This window comes from Branchiostoma belcheri, unplaced genomic scaffold (genome assembly GCF_001625305.1).
Source record: "Branchiostoma belcheri isolate BF01 breed outbred unplaced genomic scaffold, Haploidv18h27 scaffold288, whole genome shotgun sequence".
NCBI classification, from domain to species: Eukaryota; Metazoa; Chordata; class Leptocardii; order Amphioxiformes; family Branchiostomatidae; genus Branchiostoma; species Branchiostoma belcheri.
This window is the reverse complement of record NW_017803896.1, coordinates 65,440-78,692: the sequence shown is the minus strand read 5'-3', so window position 1 is coordinate 78,692 and position 13,253 is coordinate 65,440. Positions and strand designations below refer to the sequence as shown.

Genomic DNA, 13,253 nt, shown 5'->3' with positions numbered 1-13,253 from the left:
TTCGAAAATAACCATTTACTCCAATATCAAAACAGCTACGGTAAAAATAAAAAGACGTGCATCATCCCGGACATAATGCAACACCACATGCGAAATTACACAGAAATGCGACGTACGGAAGAATGCGTTTTGGCTGCGAACATCTTCCAAAAAACTTGGCATCTCTTAACCATGGGCAAAAACATCTGGAACCACTTATCAAAACCACCTCGTATCTGCATGAACTTTTACCCCCCCCCCACTGCTATTCCAAACAACGCGTTTTTCTGGACCATTCCAATTCGCCTCGTAATTGTAGGGGTGCGTCTGCGATATTACATTGACCGCGAAAGCAGCAACGGCAAAAATACACATTCGTGCATCAACACGGGCATGCCCGCAGACGGTGTATAAAATTGCGTGCCGATTACACAAAGAGAACCCAGTGTTTTGACTGCGAACATGAAAAATCAGCCGATCACAACACTCCGTTTGGAGGTCCTGACCTCCTTCACGGAGTAATTATTTCTAGGTCTGATAAATCACACACACGCACGCACACGCACACACACACGCACGCACAAACGCTACTGAAAACATAACCTTCTTGGCGAAGGTTATAACGGTGATTTCAACATGCATCAAAGGTTACCTTCAAGCGTGTCACCGGTAGCCTCTATCTTATTTTCCTTGCCACTGGAATCTGTTCCATCGTAAAATGACATTTTGGGATTCTTTCTGAAATAAAATGCAATAGAGGGTATATAATATCATATCACATCGTCACATCGTCTATTTAAAGAGAAGAAGAGCTGCTGGAATCTCGAGTTTTGTCAGGCAGATCAGATATCTAGGTAACAGGCTTGATTACGGAAATGCGCATTTCATTTGGTCTAATTGGTACACTTCGGTATTATACGACATTAAACTTCTTTCACCCAATGTCATCAACACTGGATGGGGTTTGAAGAACACCATTTGGAAGAAAGTTGGTTACAAATGTGAGAGTTATACCCGTAACCCCCCTCCCTGTTGAGGGTGGGCTGTAAAAATAAAAGACTAACAAAAAAGTAGAGCCCTGTCTTGTCGATGAAGGTTTCCGAATTTTTTTTACCTTTCTTTGCATGTTGACTACTGTCAGAGGGCAGAAAAGTGTATGAAGTTGTTGGCAGTTGCCACTAATTACAATATAGAATTGATTTATTTATTATTCAAATGAGATCCTTATTTGCACACTTGCCATCTAGTTATGTCAACCATCCCTCAAGCCACCAACATACCGAAAGACCTTGAAAGACTTTGGACATGTTTGTTAAGAGCCGGAGCTCGTCATCTCTACAGTGCAGTAGTACAGTAGCTATCTACCCTACCTAATCCAAAATTCGTGACCCTAGATCACGAGATATCAAAACCAGAAGTTCCGCTGCACAGTCACTATCACAAGCAACTTTAATCATTTCGACGCCTCATCAAGTCCTACACGCCTACCAAATTTCAAGACAATCCATGTAAGCCTTCTCGGTTTATCGTGTTTACATGCAGACTCTATCTATCTCACACACACACACGCGCAAACACACACACACACACACACACACACACACACACACACACACACACACGCAAACACACACACACACACACACTCACGCACTGCCCCACTCGCGCGCGCGCACGCACGCACGCACACACACACACACACACAAACACACACACACGCAAACACACACACACACACACTCACTCACTCACGCACTGCCCCACTCGCGCGCGCGCACACACACGCACGCACGCACACACTCACGCACTGCCCCACTCGCGCGCGCACACACACACGCACGCACACACACACACGCACACACACTCACGCGCGCACACACGCACGCACACACGCACACACACACACACACACTCACTGCCCCACTCGCGCGCGCGCACACACACACACTACCTAAGACAAATCCTTCTCAATAGAACCAGGTGACTATTTTGAAAGTGTCGGCCTGACTAACAAAGGCCAGTTGTCCCGGCTTCAAGGTCGTCAGAGAATGCATGGGCATCCGGGAATATGTTTATATTTCTTATGTGGATTAGGCCCTGATTGCATAATATATACTTCATTGTGTTAAACGTTACCTAAGGCATCTACCTGCAAAAAAAAACAATGAAACACAATCTTCCCGTTCTCCAGCATTGAAACATCGAACTGCAGTTTTAAAAAAGCCGCTAGGAACCCAAACTTACGCCACTTCTTTGCCCCCAAAACTATCCAACACTCAAACATTTCTAATATACTTAGTATCACTTCCAGAACGCAAAAAAAGCCCCCCTACAGCAGTACCGTACATTTTAGTAAGCAATAGCCACAAAAGATGTAAATAATAACAGTTAACTAAGTCAATAGCTTAAAGAAAAAATGGGCCGACAACATCCAAGAATGGACAGGAAAAAAACCTTCGGAAACCCTAACCCTAGCTCACAGCCGAGAAGGATGGCGGCAGATGGTCAGACACTCCACCATGCAGTGCCCCCACGACCCTGACCTGGGTTAAGGGACCAAGGTACAAGTCAATAGCTAATCAATGACTCACAGCTTTCAAGTGTTTTCATTTAAAATGAAGTAGATGTCAATGGACTCTGACATTGAAGGACGCTGTTGTTGATGGTGACCACAGCGGGGTCTGAAAGACCTGGACCCCTGCGTGGATGAAGGTCCGTAAGGGGGGTGGGTTCTAGATACGGGTTGTTGAAGTGCATGGGTTAGCATAGCTAGGCTAGTTCTGGTCGTACATGTGTACGTCTGAAGGCGTGCGGCTTGTACATCGCTAATAGGGCCACTATTGAACTAGACCTTTCATTTTCCTTAATTCCACGTGCACGCGCCTATTCCTTACGATCCATTTACACCATCCAGAGATACCGATCACAAACAAACCAGCAAACACGAAAAAGTCCACTGTAGTAACACCCATTAGGATCATTCTCGAACTTGACCTTGGCCTTCATGAGCATCTATCAACAGAATTTCGAGTTATCGTACAAACAAGAGTTCCACGACTTCAAACTTTCGGTACCTTTGTTTACCTGCAGTTGCAGAACAAGCCGCTAGGGGGCCTAACCTCATGTCATTTTTCCTAGCCCAAGAGCTATCTAGCTGGCGAAGCTAATCATCAACCATTGAAAAATATGGACAAAGAAAAGGGACGAAAATTAACCTAATCGTATTGCCACGAGTCATGAAAGGAATAGAGGTACTGATTAAGAGTGATTACTTATCCAGTGCCAGCTTCAAGTTATAACGCTTCCTCAAGTCCAATTCCTCACGGAGTTCACTCAGTTTCAGCTCGAGGCGTTTGATCTGATCATTCTTCCTCTCCGGCTAAAACGAAGGAGAGAAGCAACAAATCAATACAAGTCTGACGACAATGATAAAAATTCTGAACTTAAAGGCCCTCTTTCTACTGGTTGGAGACCATTGAGCTACCAATATTCCATTTGTATACTAAGTAATTCAGAACTTTATACTTAGAATATAATCTATGATGATGATGGTGATCTATGGCGTTCAAATTTGAGTTGAAAGACAGGCACACAGAAAACGTTTTTAAACATACTGTTCTGTGAATTCAATGAAATTTGAATGTACTACTAATAAAAATGGATTATGGTCGTCGTCTCATTAAAAAGGGGTGGGGGGATATGGTCCAAGTTAGAGTACCGTGAATAGTTAACGTATAAATATTCTAGGCATTATGCAACTGATCACAAATTATGTCATTAAACCAAATTAATTACCATGCTCCTAAACTTCGGTAAGCAATGAAAGGAATAAAAACAGTGCACAACTTCAATATACTGTAGAATAGTTTGAATAGTTAGACTAATTTGGTACCTATAGTATGAACATATATATAGGGTCGACGGTACAGAATTTACAGCTTCATTGTACTGTGAAACTTTCTTAAGCTCTTTTCGACAATGGGTATTACACCTAGGCTTAACGCCCCGTCCTAATGCAACCCATTTTTGGATCGTGCACGTAGGATGAACTCCCAACCTTCCGATACAGACGCAGGGACACTTACTACTGGATTGAACATACTAGTAATGGGTACTTACGTTATGCAAGGCGTCATCGTGGCCCTAATGTAATAATTATATCATTCGGATGTTAATGTAACTATTAATACGTCGATAGAGATCCAACTAAAGAACTAGAACGGCCGTCATTTGCTTGGGAGCTCATTTCACTCCACACCTCTCCCCATCCCAAAAATGGATTATTTTCTATCAAACACCCTCAGAAATTGGCAATCCATATCCCAAAGTTACCCTTACAATATCACCAAACGCCAGAATAGAATATTTCATACTTTTGCCTCTACAAGAATAGATTCCTCCATAGTCAAAAAGCACTCCCTTTGAATAAAGGACTTCAAGTACCAAGTTACTTCTACTTATATAAATATCGGGGATTTTGCATGATATACGTAGACGATTAATCTTAAACGGTATTTGCCTAAAAAATCTCCGAAATTGAAGCAATCTTTGACTTTGGGCAACATCGTGAAAAAACTTATTTTTAGTTCAACTTCACTTAGACAATTTTCCTTCATTATATATGGTATAGATTGATACGTCAGACAATGATTTATCAACAAAGTCAACTTACCGGAGGTGCTTTTCCAGTGTTAGGCTCCGCAGGCTGCAAGAATAAGTTCGAACCATGTATCATACAAGATTCCAAAACTAAAGCAATGTCTGGGTAACATCGTGGAACAAGTATATCGTTTTTTTTTAAACGTCGGCGACGAACTTTTTAAAGCATGCACAAGTGTTGTTATATATGATGTTGGAGTTGTTGATATCCGTTGATGTTGGAAATTAGCATGATTTCATAATTGTTATTAATTGCTGTGAGTTTCAGACCTACTTGGAAGTAAAGATGAATATCACATAACATAGTGACTATAGTGAAGTACAAAAAACATGTATTTGCTTGGGATATTCGGTGGCTAATTGACTCTACTAGGCCGATTGGGTTATGTCTTGCCACTACTGTATAATATACTTGGAGATTAACAAACCCACGCACAAACAGCCCAAAGATATCAAAGTTGAACGTTCTTGGGGAGGGAATAATTTCAGAAACTTTCAGGATTTCTTTTTTAATGGATCGGTGAATTTAATTTAGAATAATCACACATCGCACAAAAATAAATATATAACTCAAACCTGCCTTTTTGATGCTTTGGGCATTCATCATAGCAATGTTTAAGGTTAGGTAACATCTTGGCAAAAGACATCTTCAATTTTACAACTGAAACCTGCCTTTTTGTTTGAGAGTTTTCTTTCATTAAATATGGTTTAGATTAAGACATCAAACAATGATTAATCTAGAAAGTCAACTTACCGGAGGTGCTTCTCCAGTAGTAGGCTTCTCAGGCTGCAAGAATAAGCTCAAGCCTTGTATTTTACAAGATTTCTAAAACTAAATCAATGTTTGGGTAACATCGTGGGAAAAAAAGATCCCTTCTTTATTAGTTTAACATGGACGACTTTATTTAACTAGATCAATATATTAAGCTTAGAAAAAATATCATTGGTCAATAACAAATAAACTGTCAACAAAAACCTGTCTTTGCTGTAAGCTGTCTGCTTATCACAATGTACGAATAACTTGAGACCTTTAAATTGTGTTGTACAAAATCTTCAAAACTGAAGCAATGTTTAAGGTTAGGTAACATCTCGGCAAAAGACATCTCTAATTTCACGATTGGAACTTTAAGGATTACTTTTTTTATCACTGATTTTAGTGTAGAACAAGGGAAATCGTAGATTTCAAACCTCCGGGTTTTTTTTTTCTATTGGTTTAGGTTATTTGTTTGTGTGTAGTATGAAAGTTATGTGCGTAATATGTTTGTATGCCGGTTTGATGGCTACTGACGGTTGGTTCGGTATGGACTGTTGATTAACGCAGTGTTCGAAATACTTTTTTGAGCAAAGTAGCACAGTGTGCTACCTAGGGCAAAAACTAGGTAGCGCAGCAGAATTTTAGGTAGCGCCACCCCCCCCCCCCATTTGTCAAATTCTATGCACGTGTCGCAATACTATATTTCTTCCAATCATAGAGGTATAATACCTCCATGCTCTAATAAAGTTACTATTTTTGAGGTTTCAACTCTGAAGTAGGAGCTCTGGGTCGAAGCCAAATTACGGGTGCGTGATTTATTCTGGTTTTCTACTGAGAAAAATCGGAACAGTATTTGCGCCGGGCAGCCGGCCATGTACGCGAAATGGTACGCCCAGTATAGCAGCGATCTATTCATGTTTTATGTTTACAATTGTGCAATTTTTTTTTACAGAAATTTGATCACATATGCTTAAAAATATTGTTATACTGATGTTAAAAAATATTTTAAGACACTGAATCGCTGGCTGTGATGTGCAGCAGTGTACGTACGCCGCGTAGCGTGCCGGACATTGGCCGTGCAAGCCTATAGAATGCCCCACTTGCGACATATTAAAATTTCTGAGGCTTATCGTGCGTATCCACAATTATTCCCACCGTAAACATAGTCACTGGGATCTGAAATGCATACATACAGGATAATTTCCCTTCTTCAGCGGGAGTTTTATTTATGTTTTGATCGTACACGTCAAACTGCCACGCTGGTCTACGCTGCGCGCTGGTCTCGGCTGCACTTCCGGGTTCCATAAATCGACACCATAAATCGACAAAGAAACAAATATTTCCCCCCAAATTTATATTAATTGTGCACTTTTTCACTAGATGTGGCTATGCAGTCCTGGAAAACAGCGTTTAGTGCATATTTTCAAACAGAAAAATCGCGTCCCCGCGCCCTTCATGTTGCCGCCCGGCGATCTCAGCTGAAGCGAACAACCAATCAGAGACGCGTAACGCGGATACGTCATGCAAGATTTGCATACCGCCCGCCCACCGCTTCTGCTGGCTGCTGCCATGCTAGCTACAAATGTACGCTCCGTACTTGAAATAAATTGACGTGTATCGCCGTATTTCTGGAAATAAATGCCGCGACACGAAGATCTAGCGCTGACTCGGCTTGCACCCAGCGTTCAGCGTCACCCGCGCCATTACCCCCGCCGTCATCCCGCGCCGTCATTGCTGCGCCGTCACCCAACGTTTTTATCGGAACCAGACACCCCTCTGTTTGACCCCTTTTAAATGGTAAGACCCAAAACTGAAACCTCCCCATTCCTTAACAACATGGTAAATTCCATTTTCAGCATGGCGGGGGTGTCCGGAGCACTTAAAAACCTTTTATTTCGACGCCCATAAACACATATGCAATTAAACAAAAACGTTCTGCATCATCTGCAGCCCAACAGCAATACGTATACCGAACAACAGACCAATCCGTCCAGCCGATCGCGAGAAACAGCTGCTGACAGAAATGTTTCGAACAATAGTAAAACCTCCTCGCGGAAGGATATCTCCTTCCCCGGAGGTAATAATCACATCACATAAAGATAAATATATAACTCAAACCTGCCTGTTTGATGCTTGGGGCATTCGTCTCCTCGCACTGTAAGAATAAATGAAACATTGCCTTATAACTTGTTTTTCTAAATTGAAGCAATCATTATGTTATAGCAGCATCTTGGATACCGAACCCATGTTAGTTAGACTTCTTGTATGATGCAAGATTTTCAAAACTAAAGAAATGTCTGGGTAACATCGTATTGAGCAGCATCTTTAATGTTAGAGTTAGATATATAATTGTAATACACTTACTGAGAGTTAAATTATTTTATTTTAATTAATGTGCCTTACATTAATAACATGAAAAAATATCTAGAAAGTGAACTTACTGGAGATGTTTTTCCATTATTAGGCTCTGCTGGCTGTAAGAATAAATTAGAACCCTGTGTTATACAAATTCTTTCAAATCAAAGCAATAATTTAATAGAAGCAACATACAAGACATGTTCTCTAACCTGTTGAAATTTACAGAGACAATAGAATCTTATTGGATCTATCTAACAATAATTGATATACAAATTAAACTTGTTTCAGGTTCTTTCTCAGACATTACAAAATTGAACTCAGAGTTGACCATTATGATAGCTTCTTGAGACCCAATGGCGTCCTATAAGAATAATTTGAAACGCTATGTTATACAAAATCTTCAAAATTGAAGCATTGTTTAGTTTTAGGTAACATCCTAAAAAAAACTTTGGCTTCTCTACATATTTTGAGTCCTCTTGTTCTCTGTCCGTTGGATAGTTTAACGGTTCGGTCATCTCTTATCCTACCTGCGAATTTCTATCCTCATTGCCTTCCCATGTGATAGGCACAGGAGACGAATCTTTCCCTGTGAAAGACAGGAATTGGAAAATGTAACGGTCTCGTTAGTTGATGAGAAGTTTTAAAACTTCTACAATCTTTGTAGCTACGTCATTTTGTTTGATGTTTGTACATGATTCAAAATCAATCTGTGATATAACTTTGGTTTAAAGAACAACGTTGCTTACCTACTAAGTACTGCAGAGTTGCTTGGTAGCTGTTTCCCCCGTCGTCCTTGGCCTTCGTGGATAATATTATATCTTTTCCAATGAAGTCTTCTCCAGGGATTGTAACGTCGCCGTCCCATGTATCATCCTTTTGTTTCGTCAGGTGTGACCAGTTATCATCTGGTGATATTACAGCAACATCACCGACATCTGGGATTGTGACCTTGAAATGCGTTTCTTTTCCAACCGGTAGGATCTTCCTCTGCGGCTCATACAATTGACAACCCGGTCCCCAGTTCGAAAACGACTTTGGAAACTCGGGGGAGCCCTGCACTGCGTTTGAGCAGTGTATGAGATAGCTCATCGCCATTAGGTAGGAATTCTTGTCCTCTGCCTCTTTAACAAATATTTGCAGATTGTAGTCACCAGTGTGTGGCATAAGAACGCTGGCCGTCATCTTCCCCTCTTCGCCACGGTCGTCATGGATGAAGACATTGTTTGGGAGGTCGGTCTGCTTGCCGTTCTCACAGTGGTACAGTCGGACCAGGAACTGAAGTGGTTTGGACCTGTTGAGAGAAATCTGCAGCGCTCCGGTTCTTGAGTAAATCATTGGATCTGTGTGACTTGCAAGGCTCAAACCCATGGAAGAAAAGTGGGGATATAGCGGTCCCCATCTTTTGTTACACATATCTGGAAATCCCACACAGCCTGCTGCTGACTTCTTGCAAGAAATCAAGTAATTCACCACGTTACTGTAGGCGTAGACTTTCTCCGTTTCTTTGGCGTATAGTTGTAGGACGTAAAATCCTTCTTGAGGGAACCGTACAAGCACTGACGTTGTCTTTCCCTTGTTGAGTACCTTGTGACAGCAAAACACAGCCAGGTCTTCGTCCTCTCCTTCTGCTGTCCAGCGCTTTAGCTTATGGACAAACTCCAACTGCTTTGTGGAATCAAGTACAACCTCGAGTTCTTCCTCTGCATCGACGAAACCTGCCGGGTGACTTGTTGGTGTCAAGCCGAGCTCTGAACACTTAGGAAACAGTCTTCCCCAACGATTTCCTTGAATTGGTGGAAATGGCTTAACCTGCTCCTTTGTTCCCGTGCAGTTGATACAGTAGTTGTACACGTTTCTCAGGGTGCCCTTGTGGCTACTAGCCTCTTCCGCATACAAGGTCAGTTTGTATTTGCCTATCTTCGGAAGATGGAGCCAGAAATACACCTCGCCGTCTCGGACCTCACTGTAACAGTAGTTGTCCATGTTGACTTCTTCTTCAAGCGCCTCCCATATCAGGTGCTGCGATACACTGAGCATTCTGTTGGTGGCCATCCTAATGTGTAGCTCACCATCGTCACACTCGATGAATGCGCTAGCGTGGCTCCTTGTGGACAGACCCATCTGTGAAAAGTGAGGGAGGCAAGGTCCAAACCTGCCATTGGCAACACTTGGGAAGGGTACTTCGTCAATAGGACTGTCTGTGGACACTAGATATGTGCAGAGATGCTGGCACTTATCCCATTCGTCTTCTTGACGCTTTGCGTATATCGCCAATCCTAAGTTGCCTGTTAACGGATTGATGACGTTGATCCTGGCCACTCCATCTACGACCTCGTGGGCGACGTACCGCTCCAAGTGTTTCTCTTCAATGGTTGTTTCGAACAGGGTTGTGACGAACTCCAGCTGTTCAGGCAAGCTGAACTGGATGGCCGCTTGACCCCCAGGGCACTCGACACGAGGACATGGATGCGATATCGGAATGAGGCCTTTGTTTAGAATGGTGTTGCCCGGTCCCCATGTGCCTTGCCACTCTGGAAGTGGCGCGTTTTCACTTTCCGGTATGGCGTCATCACATTCTATCGCGTATCTGCAGGCATAATGCATTTTGTTTCCTTCCATGCCGACGAAGATATCAAACAGATATCTTCCATTCTCTGGAGGCTTGACTGCAAAGACCACTGCGTCTTTCTTTCTGTCTTGTTGAATGAATCGGTCAAGTTTGATATTCTTCCACGTGGACTGCGAATTCTTGGTCTGTAAATGAGAAGAAAACTTGATGGTGCTGTAGTCTTCTGGTTTGAAGCCGATGTAGATCACCGCCTTGCCATTCTCGGTAGGAACCAACCCGTGATGATGACTCAATATTTTCAGGTGATGAACAAAGAAGTGTGGCCAGCACTGGACATGTGGCTCGAAGTCATCGAAGGGAGCAAGAGTTGAAAGGAATTGATGTCTGTCGTCATCTGGGAGATGTGCGCTGAGGAAGTGCCGCGGGTTGGGTAAGAAGTAAAACTCGTTAAATGCGTACACCTGATCTAACTCCTTTGCGCTCTTCTCCAGGTCGTCTTTGACGTGATGTGATCCCCATCCTGCATCTATGAGGCCCCAGCAACCGTTGATGAGGACCCTCAGCCAGAATCCTCTACCTTCTGAACCCACCAACTTCGTTCCGGGGTAACATTTTACCGCTTTTGCATAACCGCGGACTATCTGGTGTTGTAGGCCCGCCAATCTAAAGGAACGCAATGGAGGGAATAATTCAAATCTCTGACATTAGGTGGAGTAAATTAAGTATGTGGTTATGTATCTGTGCAACACTTCAACGTTTCACAATTAACACCTCCACCACGAGGCGCTTGTGTTTGAAATATGACAGCTAAATCAGACGCCCATGTCTATCAACTATTTGATGTTATATTTGTTATATATGTTTGGGAATGATAATTGTTCTCATGAAAATATATATGTGTATCTATTCGTGTTTTATTAGTGTCTATGAAAATGTCTATTTCTTGCTCTAAAAGATCGTGGAAGTGTGATTTGCTGCTCTAAAACATTGTGAGAAATGTATTCAACAATGAGTACCTGCACATCTTAGCCAGAAGTGAGTCTTGTGACAGCCTGTCCATTTTGATCTCTCTTAAATACCACTCCGGTGTTTCCTTCTCTGGTATATCTGTTGACATACACGGAGGTAGTTATGATTGGATAGTAATTTGTATTCTTACGTGAAAAATCTCTGTTCTATTGTCTAGAAGCTATATCATACCCTTGAACTCCATTTTGACCAGACTCTGTGCCGTGATCCAGCGAAACAGGACTCGTGCCTTCTCCAGGTCGGTCTTGGCAGGTTGCAGTAGATACGCCATCAATGCTTGGAAGTCACGATTCAGAGACTGGTTTGCCTATTTGAAAGGACAATAACCAGCCATTGTTTGTCAAATATTATTGAGCAAAAGTTTACCTTTCACCTCTTTGATCAACTTTGCTATAGATATTTTCTTTAAGTAAACTGTCATTGGCTGGGTGCTACATGTATGCTATGGTGACACTCAAAATTAAAATGCCAACTCACGTTTACGGCGTGCGCGTCCAACCTCGCGTATGTTTCTTTATCCGAGTACGGCTTAGGTTTGCAGACGACATGCGTGACGTCACCCTCAGCTGATTCAACGTCGTATGTCATTAGGCCATCCGACGTCATTGTCATCGACGGGGTGACAATGGCGTCATCCTTGGTCCCACACATGCTGCAGGTGGTCAGCCAGCCTTCACGTTCAGATTCAGATACGACAGTCATCCAGTCGCGCTGTTGTGCTTCCTGAAACATGATTTTTGGTAGCAGTAGAACAAATGTAAAAAACAAAAAGGGTTGATATATTGTCGTGCAAATGCAGTTTATTGTCCGAAATGACAGTTACGTCGTGTTAAATTTCTTGAAATACTGTCAACCTTTTAGGACGAATTGCATTCATCTGGTTGACCGTACCTGCATGATTTTATCAGGTTCTTCAGTACTCTTGTTCCTCTTTTAAATAATCTCATCCGTTCGCTGCAATGATCAATGTCACCATTACGGTGCCATCACATTCGTCGAAGGTCATCGCACAATTTTTAAGCAGGCTGTGACAGAACCAATCGCCGATAAGGATCTAATACAACCTTTTGGTAACAAAACAGCTGAATTTTGCACGGCACATTCACGACTATTCCAAGAATACCCTCGGCTTGCGATCGTACAACGTCAATGATTATGTGATATCGCCATGATTATCGCACATGCCCCCTACTCATCATAAGACTACAACAACATTGCAGTGACCAGAAGAAGATTATTTAGTCTGAGCTTCGACACTGTTTGTTTTCTACATTTCTATAAAATGCCATACCTGCACAACAGGCTGCGTTGGTTGCTCCGTAGCCTGTTCTTCCATTGTTTTTCTTACCTGTCAAAACACATTTAAATTTGTTTGATTCATCATTAGACAAATGATCAGTTTGGCAGGAAATACATATTATTCCTGGGCTTACAGGTTCCTGCGACAAATTAAACCTACAGTTCTATATGGTTAAAGGTCACAATTTCACCGGTACCAGTATGGGGTGTAGCCCCCAAACGGGCTCCGATGACACATGTCCAAAGAATGCCATTCACACCTGTGTCATACACCACTTTAAAATTGTGTATAATAGGGCTTTTGGCTATTTTCAGACAAAAAAATTACATTTTTGGCTCCTGTGCACTAATACGAAAACTAAATGACTTCAGCATAATGGTAGCTTGACACCAAATGCTTAGACTTTAGTGTTCACTATTCCGATTTAATTCTTTAAGTTAAAATACTTTTATTTACCTTAATTTGAATTGTAGCTTGAAAACCCAGAACATAATGCACAGCTGTAAAGCAACCAGCATGTAGCAAATACGATAAACATGAATTCTTTTAATCCATTGTTCTACCTACAACCATTTGGATGCGAAACATGGAAAAGTACCGCAAAA

General features: G+C 42.1%; 2 protein-coding genes across 2 annotated transcripts in view; both read right to left on the bottom strand.

The window, feature by feature from the left end:
• LOC109472877 (collagen alpha-4(VI) chain-like) overlaps window positions 1-3,326 on the bottom strand; it is a 20,333-nt gene extending 17,007 nt beyond the window's left edge. Inside the window, exons 1-2 of the mRNA XM_019772742.1 lie at window positions 3,252-3,326; window positions 632-717 (exon numbers count right to left, since the gene is read on the bottom strand). Of these exons, the coding sequence (XP_019628301.1) occupies window positions 632-704 (73 nt within the window). The 5' untranslated portion in view covers window positions 705-717; window positions 3,252-3,326. The remainder of the gene's footprint in view (window positions 1-631; window positions 718-3,251) is intronic.
• A 15-nt stretch (window positions 3,327-3,341) lies between these two features.
• Window positions 3,342-12,685, bottom strand: LOC109472871. The gene is made up of 9 exons (XM_019772736.1): window positions 12,640-12,685; window positions 11,826-12,071; window positions 11,520-11,655; window positions 11,336-11,426; window positions 8,497-10,982; window positions 8,278-8,336; window positions 7,834-7,866; window positions 7,511-7,547; window positions 3,342-3,358 (listed from the first exon to the last, which is right to left on the bottom strand). The coding sequence occupies exons 1-9, from the start codon at window positions 12,682-12,684 to the stop codon at window positions 3,342-3,344; spliced, it is 3,150 nt and encodes a 1,049-aa protein (XP_019628295.1). The 5' UTR covers window position 12,685.
• Between the last annotated feature and the right edge of the window lie 568 nt (window positions 12,686-13,253).